A 20,524-nucleotide genomic window follows, 5' to 3' on the forward strand; every position below is an offset into this window, starting at 1 on the left:
GCCATTTAACTGTGGGTGATTTTTGTATGTGTGACAGAGACAAAGAGAGAGACAGATAGGGACATCGAGAAAGGAAGGGGGAGAGATGAGAAGCATTAATTCTTCATTGCTGCACCTTAATTGTTCATTGATTGCTTACTCATCTGTGCCTTGACCAGGGTACTACAGCAGAGTGAGTGACCCCTTGCTCAAACCAGCAACCTTGGGCTCAAGGTGGTAAGCCCTGCTCAAGCCAGATGAACCCACACTCAAGCTGGTGACCTCGGGGTTTTGAACCTGGGTTCTTAATGTCCCAGTCCGATGCTCTGTCCACTGCACCACCACTTAGGCAACTGTGGGTGATTTTGACACCCAGGGAACATTTGACAATGTCTGGAAACATTTTTGGCTGTCACACACAGGAAGGGGGATATCCTATGGGTATCCAGTGGGTAGATGCCAGGGATGCTGGTAGACATCCTATATTGCACAGGACTGCTCCCTCCCTATGCCAACAAAGAATTAACCAACCCAAATCTCAACAGTGTTGAGACTGAGAACACCTGGTTTAGCAGAAGACCCGTCACAGTATACACATTAATAAATGCTAACTTAATATTTCAAAAAATAGTGTGTTAGACAGTTATAACAGCACATTGAATCATGTACTCCTTTAACATTACTTTTTCCTGGAATAACAAGCTCATGTCATAAAATTCATAATTTAAAAAAATAACCAGGAAAAGATTTAATCCCTGTATTATTCACTCTGCAGATAATTGCTGGTGTGAACAGTACTGAATGAGTCTCTTTGCTGAAAATTACTTTCCTTTAGGCCTTTGGCCTATTGAACACACATATTTGTGATGCTTTCTGTTTGTCACATATATTTTATTATATAACTGTTTTAAGTTTTAGGTGGTCCTGACTTGCTCAACCTTAGGACCCTTACATTGCTGAGTGTATGAATCATGATAGCAGAGGTAACAATTTAAAATAGATATATATGTTTTAAAGAATGCATCACAAACGTTAAGCAGGATCCCACCTGTAGCACAATGAAATATTTCTGGTACCGGTGAAGGATTGAGGAACTTCTACTGATTATGTAATGGAGGAGTCCTTCTCTCAGCCCTGAAGGTGTCTCATTTCCACTATTTGCTTGTGATGATGACTTTGTAAGCTAAGTAGACCTGGAAAATGCAAAAGCCATCCCGAAGAAGCAAATTGTTGCTGGAGTATCTCTTTCTTATTTGACTGCCTTGGAACTAAATTTGGAAAACCGTGCTATAAACACATGCCTGTTACCTTCCTACCTCACTGCCTCTCTGGTTAGAGTCGTGTCCTCTAAAGCCATTCTAATCTACTTGAAGAATAATAGAAAACTGGAATAATTCAAGCCATCTAAAAATCTATAACTACATCAGTTTTTAAAGTAATTGTTTCCTGTTTTTTTCTTGTCAAAATGCTTGAGTCTGAGGTCATTACCCATTTTATTTTTGCAGTGATACAGTTTCTCATGGGAGTTTTAGCAAATGGCATCATTGTGGTTGTGAACAGCATAGGCCTGATCAAGCAGAAAAAGATGCTGCCCGTGGACCTCCTTCTTTGTTGCCTGGCGACTTCCAGGATTTGTCTCCAGATAATCATCTTCTACATTCATCTGATTGTTATTTCCTGGATTGAATTCTCTCGATTTGTTGAGAATAGTACAGTTTTCACATTTGCACACAAATTAGAGCTTTGGTTTGCCACATGGCTCAGCGTTTTCTACTGTGCCAAAATCGCCACCATTGCTCACCCACTCATCTTTTGGTTGAAGTTGAGGATCTCCAAGTTGGTGCCATGGCTGATTTTCGGGTCCTTGCTATATACATCTCTCACTTCTGTTTTCAACAGTAAACAAGCATGGATTTTTTCCCAAAAATTCTTATTGGGTCTTTTCTTCCAAAATGCAACAACTCCAATCAATGAAATATCTGTGTTACAGTTTGCCTTTTTTGTCATTGATAAATTACTGCCCTTCCTTATCTTCCTTATCTCTAGTCTTCTCTTAATATTTTCCTTGGGGAGACACACCCGGCAGATGATGAGCACAGCGACAGGCACCAGGAACTCTCGCACAACTGTCCATGTCACCGTACTCCTGTCCATCCTGTCCTTCCTGGTCCTCTACCTCACCCAGTACACAATGTCTCTTTTAGTCCTTTCTCAAACTTTCAAGGTCAGAAACTTCTTCTTTCTGTTCTGCATCTTGGTGTTGGGTTCATACCCCTCTGTACACTCTGTAATCTTAGTTTTAGGAAATCCTAAACTGAAACAGAATGTAAAGAAGTTCCTCCTCCACAGTAAGTGTTGTCAGTGAGCATGCGCATTGATCCATTTGAAGAACTCACAGCTCAGTGAGTTAACAGTGCCTGTCCCACCTCTCTCAGCCAAACAAGCCAGTCATAAGCACACAAAACATCATCTAAAGACTGTGTGTCGAATCTGAGTCATCTTTATGGATTTGCTGCTTTTTCAAAGGGTTAAATTGATTTTCAAAGCACAGCTCATGTTGGTGGATTATGTCAATGTCAATATTCTTATTGATAATGTACTATTGTTCTATAAGATGTAACCTAATTAAGGAAGACTGGGTAAGTGGTACAGTGATCTTTCTGTATTATGTCTGACAACTGCAAGCTAATCAACAAGTATCTCAAAATGAAAAGTATAAAGAAAAAGAAAAACACATTTGAACTTGTGATGCCAGAAGGATGCACAAACACTGGAAAGTCCCTGTATGCTGAAGCCTAGTCTTAGATGGTTTATCCTGAGAAAAAAAGGCTCACTGCTCATCTCTTGTTTATCTACACATTATTTCTGTTGTTTGTTAGTTACAGAGAATGGAACCATTCTTCCACATCAGATTAGAGAAGAAACTGCAGACAGGGTGGCCTCCTGTGTCCTTGTAAGCATGTCCATCTACTCCATGCTGCTGAGAGCCTAGAGTCTGTGGTGACATGTCTTATCAACCAATAAAGAGGCAGACTGGTGGAGTAAGAAGAGGAATGCAGGGCTGGGTCTTTCTTTTCTTTTTCCCCCAATTGGGCACACTGAGCAGACAATGGCTTGCAGAGATGGTTCCTTTTGCACTTGTGTGCTCAGCTCCAAGACCTTTCCAACTGAGAGTGGCAATCTGGAACTTCTACCACATTGCCTGTCTTCCCAATGAAGCAACATCAGTAGGTGGGTGGTCTGGGGGTGTCTCCATCTGCTTGAAGTCACAAATGCATTTTATATTTGATGAGTTTGGATGCTAAGATATGTATATTTCCAAAACAGCTTCAGAACCCTTTTGTTTCCAATAAAGTAAAAGATGTCCCTTAGATTGGCTATATATCATAGTTCATGTTTAATGATGAAAAATGTGTTTAGGTTTGGATTTTCCAATCAACAGTAAAGCGATGTCAAATACTGATTTACTAGCCCAAGACATGCAGGCTTGGTTGTACTGCACAAACAGAGGTCTTTGCCTCTGAAGATCCAGAAAAGTATTTACCTTCTGGGTGTAGGAATTAAGTGCCGGGGCTGACCTTCCTTGTCCCACTGGTCTCATACTTCTTTCCCCATAGAGCAAAATAATAGCTTCCATCTTCCTATTTCCTTTTCCCAAAGGCCCCTTGGTGAGAAGGTTTATAGCTAACTGTGTGCTCAGGTAGCCAGCTCTGGGAAGAGCAGTTGGGTCCTGGAGGTGATTACTGCCCCCACTTTGAGAAGGGACAGTGAGAAATCATGTTTATTTTTTGCACATCTCAAGTTTAGATGCCTGCTCTTGAGTCATGGTGTGTCATCCTGCAGGTGAATAGAGAGAGAATGGAAGCAATTTCAAAAACTTCAGGAAGAAACATATACAACTCTCGAATGTGAGGTTTACCTCAGATACCAAATTCTGATTGAATTTCATGCAATTCCTGCTTCAATAATGCTAGTTAATGAAATAAGTATCAAGGTATGACTGTTTGTGTATTTACAAGTTACCAAGAGTTATAAAAGGGAGAATGCACGCTAAAGCAACCTATTCTAGAAACATTTCATAATCTACTTTCCTAGAAATATATTTCTTGCAGAAATGTTTAGCCATCGTGTTGATGGATATTGCTAGGACACTAATTGCTTCCTTGTGGAAGCAAAACAGACTAAGCCTTCGGACTTTCTGGAGCCACCCTTATCTGGACTCCTTAGCCTTGACAAATCACTTTCATCCTGCTCATCTTGCATGGGCTTAGCCTCTGTAGTGGCGTGGCATCTCCCTCTACTCCGCCCCGGAATTCTTAGAGGTGGACTGAACACTGGGACCTCTGGGAGGTGTGCCTGTGGGGTCTCATACCTATGGATCAGGCCAGAGAACGTGACAATGTCCATGCTTCCTCTGCTTCCTGTGGCTTCCTGAGGAGATCCGCACCTGGCTGGTCAGTAGCAAAGGAGGATGGGCCACAAGGCAGGCTCTACCTGGAAAGGAAGCCAGCCGAGCAGCCCGTTTCATTCCAGATAGGGTTCCATGAGCGACCCCATGGAGCACGCTTGACCAGAGGACAAGTGTTGCCACATTGTGCCCCTCTCCGTTCTGACTCTGTCAATGCCCAAACTCCAGGGATTCCCCATGATTTCAGTGACTAAAAATGGTGACTCCAACTGAGAAGGCTAATCTATGTGCTTTTAAAAAAAGACTTTTAAAAACACAAATTCTGCAACGATTTGAGTATTTTTTTTTTAAAAAAAACAGTTTTTAAAGTCTTGTGAATTATAAATGCCTTTTAAATTCTCACTCATTCAAATATAATAAATGTTTGATGATAGAATAATCTGGACCTGAAAGTGGTAGGAAAACATTAGTAAACATCGCCCATTCATTCTAGATAGTTCAGACAGCTCAGTAGTACGCCCTTTGTACGCTTCAGTACAGCCATACTTGTCAGGTTATAAATATTCTAATTTTAGGCTTGGGAAACATGGTTTCCATAACTTTTGTCCATGTAGACAGACATCTCTTTAGGTGAGAAGAGAAACAGGAAGTCAGAAATATCCAAGAAAGGGAGAAACCAGGCAGATCATCCAAATCCACTTTGGCAATCGGTGAAACAACAGATGTTACAAACAGATGGCACCCATATTGGAGAAAAATCTAAATGATGGGGTGAGAATACCCACATGTTAGAGAAAGGGCCTTGCTAGAGAGTGAGTTTGGAAACAGGTTAGAGATTGTATTAACTCAAACTTAGTACTGGTGGTATATCCTTTTTTTCAAAAAAATTATTCTTTTGCCACGTAAGGATTACAGACTGCCATCTGAGATCTTATGTCAGGGAAAAGGGCAGATACTGAGAAAATCTGTCTCAATGAGTTAAAAACATTAAGCTTTTGGGGAGAGTCAGCATAATTCGGCTCGCGGGCGTTTGTTTCACTCTCTTTCTATATAAAGCTAACATCTCTCTCTGTCCAGAATACATTAAGCCATCTGATATATCACTCCATACCTTTGTAGGATTAAATAATGATTGTTTTTAAGATGAGATGTAAATATTTGGTTTTATATCTGTGACATCTGGATCTACTTAATCACTTTGGCTAGGGGTCAGGAGTTGGTGATTTTACCCTATAATTGAAAACATATTCAAATCAATGAAGGGTGGGTTTCCCTCTTTCTTTGGGTGTTTTATTTATTTCTATTTTAATTGTTTTTCCACAAAATCATCAACATAACATAATATTAAAATATCTGCTTAAATCTTGGAAAATATTTTTGTTTTTAAAATGACCACTAAGAATTCATTTTGCTTAAATCTCAACATTCTTAAGAAAAATATACATTGTGACTCTGTTATATTTTTGAAGTTGAAATGCATGTTCTTAAGTAAAATCTTTAGCTTCTATTAACTAAGCTTCTCTTCTTCCTGTAGATTTGTGTAAGTAATTCAATATAAGCACATGCTGATGCATAACTGGGTAGCGTTTGAATTTGGGAGTGTCTAAGGTCCCATAGCTCAGCTTTTGGTAAGCATGCTCTCAATGACCTAAATTCCAGAACTTCAAATTCTTCTGAAGATAAACAGGTTGAAAAGGATTTGGAAAATAAGTTAAGTGGATAACAATGGGAATGGATAGGATATCACTAAACATGTGGAATGCCTTCTGGCCATAAACCCATTCATTTGGACAGCAGATGTTGTACTTATGATTATAAATTAATAGGTTTTATCTCACTTGAAATCCTTGCAGTTGGCTTCCAGAAAATACTGACCAGATATGGTCAGGAAGCTGTTTCATGATTAGTATTCACCATTGCTTGTCTGCTATAATACTTGAAATTCTTACAATAAACATTTGTGCCTTTGATCATGGAGGCAAGATTTTTTTTCTTTTTCTTTTTTACTTACAGTATATATTCAATATTACTTCATATTAGTTTCAGGTGTTCAGCATAGTGATACTTTACAAAGCGTTCCTCCTGATATTTCCATACCCACCAAGCACCCTGCAGAGTTATTACAATACTATCAACTATATTCCCTATACTGTACTTTATATCCCTGTGATTCTTGTGTACATACCAACTTGTACTTCGTAATCCTTTTCCACCCTGTCTTCTAAACCCCACTCCTCTGGCAACCATCCTTCTGTTCTCTGCATCTGTGAGGCTGTTTCTATTTTGTTTGTTCATTTATATTGTTCTTTAGATTCTACATGTACATGAAATCATATGATATTTGTCTTTCTCTGACCTATTTAATTTAGCATAACATTCTCTAGGCCCATCTATGCTCTTGCAAATGGTAAAATCTCATTCTTTTTTATGGCTGAGTAATATTCCATTGTATATACGGTATGTACCACAACTTTTTAATCCACTCTTTTATTGATAGGCACTTGGGTTGCTTCCATATATTGGCTATTGCAAATAATGCTGCAGTGAACATAGGGGTGCATATGTTATTTCAAATTAATATTGTGGATTTCTTTAGATATCCAGATGTGAAATTGCTGGGTCATAAGGCAGTTCCATGTTTAATTTATTTCCACATTATTTTCTATAGTGGCTGGACCAATCTGCATTTCGACCAACAGTGCATACATTTTCTTTTTCTCCACATCCTCACCAACACTTGTTGTTTGTTGATTTATTGGTGATAGTCATGCCAAGGTGTGAGGTGATGACTCATTGTGGTTTTATTTCAAATTTCTCTGATGATTAGAGATGTTGAACTTCTTGTATGTTATTACCTCCTCTGTCAAATATTAAGTAATCATATATGTGTGGGTTTATTTCTAGTCTTTTCATTCTATTCCATTGATCTGTTTTTATGCCAATGCCATGCTGGTTTGATTATATAGCCTTGTACAGTTTGAGATCAGTTAGTGTGATACCTCCAACTTTGCTCTTCTTTCTTAAGATTGCTGTGGCTATTGAGGGTCTTTTGTGGTTTCTTTTTTTTTTTAATAATTTTTATTTATTTATTTATTTATTTTAGAGGGGAGGGAGGGAGAGAGAAAGAGAGAGAGAGAGAAGGGGGAGGAGCAGGAAGCATCAACTCCCATATGTGCCTTGACCAGGCAAGCCAGGGTTTTGAACTGGCAACCTCAGTGTTTCCAGGTTGATGCCTTATCCACTGCGCCACCACAGGTCAGGCGTCTTTTGTGGTTTCATATAACTTTTTGGGTTATTTGTTTTAGTTCTATTTAATAAGAATTTTGTTAAATCTATAGATTTCTTTAAGTAATATGGACATTTTGGATGTTAATTGTTCCTATCCATGAGCACAGAATATGCTTCTATTTATTTGTATTTTCTTCAGTGTCTTATAATTTTTTCAGTACAGGTCTTTTACCACCTTGGTTAAATTAATTCCTAGGTATTTGTTGTTGTTCTGATGCAATTGAAAGTGGTATTGTTTTCTTAGTTTTCTTTTCTGATAGTTTATTATTGGTGTATAAAAATGAGACCAATTTTTGAATACTTATTTTGTATTCTACTACTTTAACTGAATTTATTTATAAGTTTAGTAGGTTTTTGGTGGAATCTTTATGGCTCTCCATAAAAGGTATCATGTCATCTGCATACACTGAGAGTTTTACTTATACCTTTCCAATTTGAATGGCTTTTATTCCTACCTGCCTAATTGGTGTGACTAGGGCATCCAGTACTATGTGGTGAAAGTGAACACCCCTGTCTTGTTCCTGATCTTAAGGGAAATGCTTTTAGTTCTTTCCCATTGAGTATAATGTTACTATGAGTGTCATATATATCCTTAATAATGTTGAGATATGTTCCCTCTATTTATACTTTGCTGAGAGTTTTTTTATACTAAATGGGTGCTGGATTTTGTTAAGTGCTTTTTCTGCAGTTGTTGGTATAATAATATGATTTTTGTCCTTCATTTTGTTTTTGTGGTGTATCACGTTAATTGATTTGAGATGTTATACTAGCCTTGCATCCCAGGAATAGGCCCAAGTTGTACATGGTATATGATCTTTTTAATGTATTGCTGAATTTAGTTTGCTAACAAAGTTTTTAAAATCTTTTTTAAAATTTTATTTATCGATTTTAGAGAGAGAGGAAGGGGGAGAGAGAGATAGGAACATCGATCTGTTCCTATATGTGCCCTGACCAAGCATCGAATGGGCAACACTCTAACCAACTGAGTTTCCTAATATTTTGTTGAAGATTTTTTTTTAAATTCATTTTTAGAGAGGAGAGAGAGAGAGAAAGAGAGATAGAAGGGGGAGGAGCTGGAAGCATCAACTCCCATATGTGCCTTGACCAGGCAAGCCCAGGGTTTTGAACCGGCGACCTCAGCATTTCCAGGTCGACGCTTTATCCACTGCGCCACCACAGGTCAGGCATTGTTGAGGATTTTTGCATCTATGTTCATCAGGGATATTGGCCTATAACTTTTTTTTCTTTGTAGTGTACTTATCTGGTTTTGGAACTAGGATAATGCTGACCTCATAAAAATGAGCTTGGAAGTCTTCCCTCTTCTTGAATTTTTTGGAATAGTTAGTGAATAACATGTGTAAGTTCTTCTTTGAATGTTTGATAAAATTCACCTATGAAGACATCCTGCCCAGTACTTTTGTTTGTTGAGAGCTTTTTGATTACTATTTGATTTCTTTGGCTGTAATCGGTCTATTAAGATTTTTTTGTTTCTCTATGATTCCGTTTTGGAAGAGTGTATATTTCTAGGAATTTATCCATTTCTTCCAGATTGTCCAATTTGTTGGCATATACTTGTTTGTAATATTTTCTCATAATTCTTTGCATTTCTGTGATGTCAGTTGTCACTTCTCTTTCATTTCTGATTTTATTTTTTTGGGTCCTCTATCTTTCTTGATAAGTCTGATTAAAGATTTATCAATCTTGTTTATCTTTCCAAAGAACCAGCTCTTGGTTTTATTGATCTTTTGTATTGTTTTGTTTTACACTCTATTTAATTAATTTCAACACTGATCTTTATTGAATTTTTGCTATTCAGTTTGGGCTTTGTCTGTTGTTCCTTTTCTAGTTTTTTTAGTTATTAGATAATGTTGTTTATTTGAGATTTTTTTCTTGTTTCTTGAGGTAGACCTGTAATTCTTTGAATGAATTCCCCTCTGAAGACTTCTTTCACTGTGTCCCATAGATTTTGTGTTGTTGTTTTTCTTATTATCTTTTATTTCAAGGTGTCCTTTGATTTCTTCCTTGATCTCATTCATTGTTATTTAGTCTCCATATGTTTGTGTGTTTTTCATTTTTTTTCTTTAATTCATTTCTAGTTTCATACCATTGTTGTTGGAGAGATGCTTAATATGATTTCAATCTTCTTGAATTTGTTGAGACTTGTTTTTTGTTTTAATATATGGCCTTTCCTTAAAATTTTTTCATGTGGACTTTAAAACATTGTATATTCTGCTACTTTAGGATAAAATGCTTTGAAAATATTATTTAAACCCATCTGGTCTAATATTTCATTTAAGGCCACTGTTCCCTTGTTGAGTTTTCCTGTCTGCATGATCTAGCCATTGATGTCAAAGGGTGTTGAATTCTCCTACTATAACTGTATTACTTTGACCTCTCCCTTTATGTTTATCAAGATTTGCTTTATATATTGAGGTTCTCCTATGTTGGGTGCACAAATGTTTATAAGGGTTATATCCTCTTGTTGAATTGATCCCTTTATCATTATGTAATGTCCTTTTTTGTCTGTCATAACCTTTGTTTTAAAGTCTATTTTGTCTAATATAAGTATTGTTACCCCAGCTTTTGTTTGTTTGTTTTCATTTCCATGAACTCTCTTTTTCCATCCCTTTACTTTCATCTGTGTGTGTCTTTGATCTGAAGTGGATCTCATATAAATTGCATATATATAGGTCTCATTTTCTTGTCCATTCAGCTACCCTGTCTTTTGATTGGAGCATTTGATCCATTTAGATTTAAAAGGATGATTAATAGGTACATATTTATTGTCATTTTAAAAAATAACTATGATCCTTTTTATTTTTGTTTTTCTTCTTCTTAAAGGAGACCCTTTAACATTTCTTGTCTGACAGATTTGGTGGTAATAAATTCTTTAGCTTTTTCTTGTCTGGGAAACTATTAATTTTACCTTTAATTTTAAATGATAACCTTGCTAGATAAAGTAGACTTGGTTATAAGTCCTTGCTTTTCCTCACTTTGAATATATTTTGTCCCAATCCCTTCTTCCAACAAAAATAGAAGTATTTCTGTTGAGAAATCATTGAACAGTGTTATGGGGACTTTCTCTGTAGGTAACTGTCTTTCTCTTCTGCTTTTAAGATTCTCTCTTTGTCTTTAACACTTGCCATTTTAAATATGATATATCTTGGTGTGGGCCTCTTTTGGTCCATCTTGTTTTAGACTCTCTATGCTTCCTGGACTTGTCTTTTTACTTTACCAAGTTAGAGAATTTTTCATCGTTATGTCTTCAAAGAAGTTCTCCATCTCTTGCTTTCTCTCTTCTCTTTCTGATACCCCTATAAAGCAGATGTTGTTATGCTTTATGTCATCTCAGATGTCTCTTAAACAATACTCATTTTGTTTAAGATTTTTTTCTTTTCTGTTCTGATTGTGTGTTTTATGCTGCAATGTCTTCCAAATTGCTGATTTGAATCTCTACTTAACCTAATCTGTAGTTGATTCTTTCTAGTGTATTCCTCATTAAAAATATTATAGTCTTCAATTCTGACTGGTTCTTTTTATGGTTTCTATGTTCTTTTTATATTTACCAGCTCTTTGTTGAACTTCTAAGTTTATTCTTCCCTTAAGATTTTTGAGCATCCCTTCAAATCTTTGTCTAATAGATTGCTTATCTCCATTTCATTTAGTTCTTTTTTCTGGGTATTTATCTTATTCTTTCATTTGAGGAATGTTTCTTTGTCTCTCTAGTTTTTACTACCTCTCTGTATTTTTTTCTATGTATAAGGTAGGTCTGTTATATCTTCCAGTCTTGGTAGGGTGGTTTTAATAGTAGGTGTCCTGTGGGACCCAGTAGCACTGTCTCCTTGATCATCAGAGCTAGGTGCTCCAGGAATGACCTTCTGGGGGTTATGTGAGTCCTCCTGTTATAGTTGAATCTTAATTGCTATTAGCCCATCTGTGGGTGGGGTTGACCCTTAGCCTAGCTGACAGTCATAATTGCCCTTGACCACAGTGTACAAGCTGCTGTGCAGGAGCTGACCCCATGAAGATGAATTTTCCCCAGTAGTTTCTGTTTCTTGCCAAGTTCTCCTTTGGGTATGCCACTTGTGGAGCTAATTTGGGTCATGCTCTGAAGCCCACCACTGGGTGTGTAGGTTCTGGGGACTCTTGAAAGTGAGTCTGGTGCAGGTCAATGTCAGATACTGCCTATGAGTGGCCCTGTGATATCTGTAAGTGATTCATAATTTGTGGCTGTCTCTGCTAGGCATGGGTACTCAAGGAAAGAGCCAAACTGCACCAAGGCTGGCTTCCACCAGCACCGAGCCTGGGGGAAGGTCATCAGCAAAAAGTCCAAATGCACCTCAAGTGCTGCCTACCCCTGCAGGCAACCTGTTAGGTTCAGTCACTGAAAGAGCCTCTGGCAGTGAGTCACCAGATTCCATGAGGTAGGTTCTTAGTGAGTCATCAGGCAGGTGTGAGTGGTGTTCACCTGATCAACTGAGATTCAAACTTGGCACCAGTGCTAGGTCTGAGAGCACTGGCAAACATCTCGAGGTATATCAAGGCCAACTTCCACAAGCCTGGGGCTTGGGAAGCTTTGTGGTGGGGAGGGGAGCAAGGGAGTTGTCAAGGTGGGACCAGTAGAGTTCATCAAGCTAAAACAAATTAAGATGTGGTTGTGTGGAGGGAAAGCTCTGCACAGAAATGGTGCATTGGTCCAGGCATGTGGCAGAAAAGGGTTGGGAATGGAACTCCTGGAGAGTCTTCTAAGAAAGCCTGTACTGTGACCACAGCCAGCAAACTCTTCCATGCAGTGTGAGCTTGGCAAGGTGGTGCCACAGGAAGTCAGGAGGGTAAGGCTAGTGCATTCCCCAGGCTGATGTCATATGGAAGAGAGCACTTGACCCAGGATAGGTTTCACCTGTGGGCAGTGTGGGAAAGAGACCCAGCACAGGGACAACAGCAGCTGTCCCTTTAGCCCTCTCATCAAAGCCACATAACCCTATCTCTCTCTGTATGACTCCAGTCAGCTCTGAGCTGCCAGCCTTCTGCTAAAACCCAAGGTGAGTGGCTGCATATGAGATTTTGTGTGCTGGCCCTTTAAGAGAGTGCCTGGGTTTCTAGTAGACTCCTGTCTCTTTCTGGTAGACAGAATTCCCACTGATTTTCACAGCTAGATATTATGTAAACTCCTCTTCCCCACACTGGTGCTCTGGGCTGGACAGTTCAGTATGTGGAGTTGAGACTTCTTGCTCCTCCCCCAAAACCTTTGCAAAGAAGATATCCCTCCTAATTTTCAACTGCCACATGTGGTAGCAGGACCAACCCTTTTTGAGTCTCTGCCCTTCCCACCAGTCTTGATGTGGCTTCTGTAAGTCCTTGGTTATATAAAACTGTTTAGTGTTCAATTGGTCATTCAGGTTGATTGACAGGATGTTCTCAATGGTTGGTGTTGGATCTGAATAACAGACTGTATGGGAAAAAAGAGGAAACCTTGAGAATAATATTTTATATTGGGAGGCTGAGTGGATTTGTGTAATACCTTATAAAGAAAGGTAATTAGTCCATATGTAAGCCAAACCAGCGTTCCAGAATCAATAACCTGAATTTTCCTCAATTCTTGCCGGAATGCACCTGCTTATTTTGGTTATTTAACAACTGTGCAATGCAGTAAACACAGAAATGGGCTGAGCCTCTGTTTCTTGATCTGTAAAATGGGGATAATGATAGATACCACATGTTTAATAAAGTTTCAGGTGGGTAATTGTGAGCACTAATGGATGTAACTCCCAGATAACGGGGACTGAAACAAGTACTGTCACAAGGTTCTCCAGAAGCACCTTGGAAGAGGGATGGGGCTCAGAGCACTGGGAAGGAGCAGGTTGAACAGTACAAGGTCGTAACAGAGCTTGATTTGGAATCTAGATCCACCACTAATGAGCTGGGTGACTTGATGAATCTGAACCTCATGTTACCCCATTTTTGAAGTGGAGCACACAGAATTCCAAGCTTAATGAGAGAAATTGATGAGCCATTGGAATCAATGCCTGGCTATGGCTAGTGTTCCTTAGTGGGGGCAGAATTTCTGTTTGGGATGATTAGAAAATGCTGGAAATAGATAATGGTGATGGTTATACAATATTGTGAATGTACTTAATACCACTAAATTACATTTAAAATGGTTAATACAGTAAATGTTGAGTGTGTGTGTGTGTGTGTGTGTGTGTGTGTGTGTGTATCCACAAAAAAATAAAAACCCTATCAGAAAGAGGCAGAGACTGGATATACTACATTATGTTCTGGTGCTGTTTGTGAGCAAACACAGGTGACAGTCTCCTTTGTGAATTAAGTCACTATTAAATCCAAAATCCACTTTACCTATTAGAATCAGCCTGTGTTCAGACTAATAGATAAGTATTATGAACCTGGATACTTTTAAACGCTAAATAGATCATTACCATTCAAATACGAGCTCCTCCTTCTTTCAAAGTACACATGCATTTTACAGGCCATTGAACCTAAGAATGCGCAATGGTAGTTTACAGTAAGGAAAGTCCAAGTTCTCTGACATCATCTTTAAAGAAAGTAGTTTGAAATTCATCTCAAGGGGCCAACTTAAATAAAATTAAAAAGTAGATCTTTTTCTGTTTCTTTTAGTAGGCAGGGGGTGCTTGGACAAATTGTAAGGGAATAGAAATTCTAACCCCTCAGGGCATCAAAGTTATGTTTGATTGCCTGTAGTAAAGAATTTTGGTCTGATTCAGTCATTAATAACTAATTCAGAGTGAACAGAATGATTACCAATAGGCTTCCAGAATGTTAGAAATAAACACATCTCCCCGATGGGATCACTTTCTGTCCACGTGAACCCCCTAAGGGGGCTGGGACGCATCTTTGGGGATAGTTGTTCTTCCTACATAGGAATGTAACCAGGGCCAGTCCAGCCGACTCAGCCAGGCAATTTTATCTACAAATTAAATACCTCTTTTTCTTTCCATGCTTTGAATTTCTTTTTACATCCCAGGTTTGTGTCCTGCCAGCCACAGCTGTTTTGATATCCTTTATAGCCAGATCTACTGGAATGTGCTGTGAGGTGTGCTTATCAGTTATAAGCTGAGTGTCACTCCTCCCAAAGAATTCCCCAGGGATCCCAAGTATGAAGAGCTCTCTGTCTCCCTGTATCTACAGGAAGAGAATGAATGCATCTCTTGTGCAGTAACTCTCTAAAGTGTTCTCTTTGGGGTTTTAAATCATATTTGAAAAAGCAAAAAGAAAATAAAATAGAACAATGGAGACAAGCCAGAAGGGACTTCTGGGAAAGGAGCCCCAGCTCTATGGAGCTGACCCTCCAAATAGTCAAGGTCAAGTGAGACCTTGGCAACTTCTGCCAGTCAAGTGTAGAGAACATACCTGGGAGCATGAGCTCCAGAGGAGGTCCAGGTGCCCTCACTGGGCTGGGAGAGTGGGGACTTTTACATCTATAACTAACTTTTTTACTTATTGTAATATATAATAAGAAATAATAAATAAGAAAATCACCCAGAATTCACTATTCTATTAGTAATTTTGATTTGTCATGTTTCCATTCAAATACTGTGAATAAAGTTAGTTAATTTTAAAATCATTCTAATCATAGTAAAGGAATATTTTTTATCAACTTTAATTCTCTTAATATGTTAAGCATTTTCTTGTTGATCATTTTAATGACTACAAAATATTCTATTGAACTAATACTGCATACTGCCCAGATATACAAGCATTTAGTAGATATTTGTTGAAAGATTAACATATTTTCTTTATCTACTTCCTTATGTGGAGGATTTATTTTGCTTTAACTTTTACTTTTACTATTCTAAATATTTAATAAATGCCTTCGTGATTTTATTTTTCCTACTCTTGCATAATTTCATTAGGAAAAGCTCTTAGAAATTGGATTCCTAGGTCAGTGGCGATGAACTTCATAGGCTGTTTTCTTTTGGAGCAGATTGTATGGACTTGGTGCATTGCCACTTACCAGTGCACAGTCTGCTAGTTTGTTTAAATATTCTGACCAGCACTGCTGGGTAAGACTTTTTTTTTTTAAATCTTTTTAACATTTTCTAACTTAATAGATGAAAAGAGAAAGATTTCAATTTGTAAATCTCTCTCTTCCAAAATAATTATTGGGGAACTTTTGCTTTTCATTTTCATTTTATAAGCCAAATGAAAATTGAGAAAGCTTCATTACATTTTTTTGTTGTTGTTTTTTGTTTTTTAATGAAGGCAAATATGTAGAAAACCCATAGGGGCCAGGAGAGTGTTTAAGTAAAAACTACATGTGAACCATATAATGGAATACTCCTGCATGTATCAAAAATATTTATGTTGGCCCTGGCCGGTTGGCTCAGCGGTAGAGCGTCGGCCTAGCGTGCGGAGGACCCGGGTTCGATTCCCGGCCAGGGCACACAGGAGAAGCGCCCATTTGCTTCTCCACCCCTCCGCCGCGCTTTCCTCTCTGTCTCTCTCTTCCCCTCCCGCAGCCAAGGCTCCATTGGAGCAAAGATGGCCCGGGCGCTGGGGATGGCTCCTCGGCCTCTCCCCCAGGCGCTAGAGTGGCTCTGGTAGCAACATGGCGACGCCCCGGAGGGGCAGAACATCGCCCCCTGGTGGGCAGAGCTTCGCCCCTGGTGGGCGTGCCGGGTGGATCCCGGTCGGGCGCATGCGGGAGTCTGACTGTCTCTCCCTGTTTCCAGCTTCAGAAAAATGAAAAAAAAAAAAAAAAAAAAATATTTATGTTGACCTACACTTATAGACCTGAGGATGTTTATAAAATAAATGCAAAAAGTATTTTAAGATAATACATATGATTTTATATATATATATATAAATATGTAAGTATTTATATATAAGAGTATAGAAAAATTGAAATTATATATACCAATATATTGACAGTAGCTTTCTCTAAATTTGCAAATGAGAATGATTTTATTTCCTATTTTCTTATCTGTTTTTTTATAAGCATCATGCATTTTTTTGTATGACAAACTAATAATAAAAGTAAAAAAAATACAAATAAAAAGAGACCCTCTGACTCTTGACTAGTCTTGCTGCAACCTGTTCTTATTTATTTTTTCTATTGATTTGGAAGAGAGAGAAGAATTGGGAAGGAGAGGAGATGAGGGGAAGAGGAAGATAGAAACAGCAACTTGTTGTTTCACTTAGTTGCTCCATTTAGTTGTGCACTTTTTGATTGTTTCACATATGTCACTTGACCGAAGATCAAACTTGGAACCTTAGTGAGCTGTGATGATGCTTTATTCAATTAACCACCCAGCCAGGGCTGCAACCTATTCTAATTCTTGGAACTTGTTCATATGTTGCTGACCCTCATTCTGCCTTCTCCCTTTCTGCCTGACATTCAGAGCTGAAACTTGGTCTGAATCCTCCCAACTCCCACACAACTCTCCTTTTCTCTCATTTTTATCAGGCACACATCCAACGTTCACTCCTGCTCCCCAAAAAATCCAGCCCCTTTGGGCTTTTAGTGCCTCTCCAGAAACAAGTTTTCAGAAGCAGAATTGAAAGCGAAGGAGGCCTATGGTACATATGTGGCTATTTTAAAGTAGGTAACACCTCTCCTGCTCAAAATTCTCCGTTGTCTTGCTTTCATATTCAGAATAAAAACCATATTCTCTCTGTAGTTTATCAGATCCCATAAAACATGAACCCTCTCTTCATCCTTTCTCTTTCTCTACCTTTTTCTTACATGGTCTGCAAAAAACACAGTGGCCTCCATGCTATTCTAAATTTTACTGTCCTCTGACATGGGTATACCCCTAAAATAAGTTGGAGTAAAATGTATATGTATTGATGGTACCCAAACTAATATACAGTGTGTCATGGTGCACTTTTGACCGGTCACAGGAAAGCAGCAAAAGATGATAGAAATGTGAAATCTGCACCAAATAAAAGAAAATCTCTCCCCGTTTCATACCTATTCAGTGCAGTTCGATGTGGGCTCACGCACAGATATTTTAAGGCTCCTTAGGTAGCTATCCCTTATAGCCTCTACAGACTCGTCACTGACCGATGGCCTCCCAGAACGGGGTTTCTCCACCAAACTGCCGGTTTCATTCAACTGCTTATCCCACCGAGTAATGTTATTTCTATGTGGTGGCGTTTCATCATAAATGCGCTGATATTCACGTTGCACTTTGGTCACGGATTCGAATTTAGCGAGCTACAGAACACACTGAACTTTTCTCTCTATCGTCCACATCTCGACTGGCATGGCCATGGGCTGCTCCACTGTATACATGGTGTTATGTTATTATCTGCGCATGCACACATGCTGCCACATCATCCTACAGAAACTGGGAGGGTTTTTCTTTTATTTGGTGCAGATTTCTATCGTCTTTTGTTGCTTTCCTGTGACCGGTCAAAAGTGCACCATGACTTTATGGACACACTGTATATATTAGCACTATTGTTTGTGTGGTATATAGTGACGTATTACTCTAAGTGAGGCTACAACCAGAAGCGTGAATATCACCGTTGAGTTTATTAGAAATGCAAATTCTCAGGCCCTATCCTGATTAATTAAATCAGAAACTGGGGGTGAGGCCAAAGTAGCTGGGTTTTTTAAAGATTTTGGTTTTAGAGGGGGGAGAGCAGGAAGCAACAACTCATAGTTGCTTCTTGTATATGCCTTGACCTTGCAAGCTCTGGATTTCAAACCAGTGATCTCAGTATTCCAGGTACTCTATTTCCCCATGTAGAAGATGCACCCTTTTTCAAAAAAGTAGAATCTAAAAACTAGGTATGTCTTATACAGTGGTTGTAGATTATTTTACTTACATTTCCCACTTTTCCACAATTATTGTCTTTTTTACAAATTTCAGGCCCCCGAATTAAGGTGCATCTTATACATGGGGACTATCATAGATGCTTTATCTACTGTGCCACCACAGGTCAGGCCAAGGTAGCTGTGTTAACCAGTAATTTACATAACATTTATGCTCTACCAGAAAAGAGAAGAGTGTATAATTAAAATTTTCTGGTCACGTAAGGAGCACTTTATTCTCATATTTACCACACTAAGTAATCTTTTTTTTAATTTTTTTTAATCAGGGTACATATGTTCAGAGAAAACATCTCCAGATTATTTTGACATTTGATTATGTTGCATACCCCTCACCCAAAGTCAAATTGTCTTCCGTCACCTTCTATCTGGTTTTCTTTGTGCCTCTCTACTCCTTCACCCCCTCCCTCCTTCTTCCCCCCCCCCACCGTTATCATCACATTCTTGTCCATGTCTCTGAGTCTCATTTTTATGTCCCATCTATGTATGGATTCATATAGTTCTTAGTTTTGTCTGATTTACTTATTTCACTCAGTATACACATTGAGTAATCTTAAATGAGTTGCTCATATTTACCTATAGGCTTTATATCAAACCTATAACATAGCGATGGAGTTAATATAAAATCATAGAGATTATAGGGTTGTTTTTGTTTTGTTTGTTTTTTGTGTGGCATATGAATTACTAATCTTACTTAAAAGTACCTTCCCCACTTGGTTAAAACACAAAAGCATAACTTTCATATTTTAGAATACCATTAAGAGGATTTTGTCTTTTATCTCAATCTTTAATCCACTTAAAAATTCTGTATAAATACACATATATTTAGAAATTTTTCATTTTCTAAATTGTTTGTTGTTTTTCAGGTATCGTTTATCATATGCTCAGACCCCCAAGTATTTTTGGTTTGGTTTCTGGACTTTGTTGCTTTGCTCCTCAATTTGTCTATTCCTGTGCCATATTGTTTCTATCAGAGTAGCTTTAACATACATTTAAGTATCTGGAAAATAAGCCTCCTATAATAGTCTTTCTAAAACATTTATAACATTATCAAGTTTATTTTTCATGTAAAATTTAAAATCAATATGTCTATAAATTCTGATCTTTTTTTAAATTTTTTTATTTTAATTTATTGTGTTTACATAGATTCAAGTGTACCACTAAGTACATCCCCCCACCCCTGTGTTCCCCTCAACCTCCCCCTGGCCCCCTTTCCCCTCATGTCTTCCCCTCTTCCCCCCCAGAATTTGTTTTTCTGTTCTCTATAACGCTGTGTTATGTATATATAATTTCACCAATCTCTTTCCCTTCTCTGATCCCATCCTTTCATCCCTTTTCCCTCTGTCCACTTTCCCTCTCGTCCCTTTGATCCCACCTCTGTCTCTATTCTGCTCCTCAGTTCACATTGTTCATTAGATTCCTCAAATGCAAAATCAGAATACATAAACAACCACTAGAATTCTGATTGGAGTTGCTTTTAATTTACATATGATTGGAGGAACATTTAGGATGTTCAGGCTTCCCATTCAGGGATACAATGTCTTCTCTTACTAAAGCCTTCTTTGGTGTCTTCTGTAAAATATTAATATCAAAATACACATTCTTGTTTTCTGACTTCTTTGACAATTTTATTTTTAGTCATTTTGTAGTTTTAGAAACTATCATGAATGGAATCTTTTCCCATTCCATTGTCTATATGGCTATTGCTAGTATAGTGGAAAAGCTGTTAAGATTTTCAAATATTTCTGTTATATAGTGACATCTTCATGTAGTTCTTTTTTCTTAATTAGCTCTGAGAGTTTTGACTTTTTTGTTGTTGTTGTTACTATTTCTAAATTTTCTCGGTATAAAATCATCTTATCTGCAGAAAGTGATACTTCTTTTACCTCTTTTCCAGTGTTTACACCATCCACTTGAGTCTGTCTTGGTGCATTAACTCAAACCTCCCAAGATTGAATTTCAGTGGGAAATACCCTGCACCTTGTCTTGTGCCTAACTGCGCTGGGATGCATTTAGGGCTTTAAAATTTA

General features: G+C 38.2%; 1 protein-coding gene across 1 annotated transcript; it reads left to right on the forward strand.

Annotated features, from left to right (window-relative positions):
• Nucleotides 1-1,444: 1,444 nt before the first annotated feature.
• TAS2R1 (taste 2 receptor member 1) lies at nt 1,445-2,344 on the forward strand. Its single transcript, XM_066360793.1, has one exon. It carries the CDS (start codon nt 1,445-1,447, stop codon nt 2,342-2,344), a length of 900 nt encoding a protein of 299 aa, XP_066216890.1.
• Nucleotides 2,345-20,524: the final 18,180 nt, after the last annotated feature.

Source organism: Saccopteryx leptura, chromosome 1, assembly GCF_036850995.1.
Source record: "Saccopteryx leptura isolate mSacLep1 chromosome 1, mSacLep1_pri_phased_curated, whole genome shotgun sequence".
In the NCBI taxonomy this organism is placed as follows: domain Eukaryota; kingdom Metazoa; phylum Chordata; class Mammalia; order Chiroptera; family Emballonuridae; genus Saccopteryx; species Saccopteryx leptura.

What these genes read in the sequence shown, in the direction of transcription:
- TAS2R1 (XM_066360793.1), top strand. Translation starts at nt 1,445, where the DNA reads ATGCTTGAGTCTGAGGTCATTACCCATTTTATTTTTGCAGTGATACAG.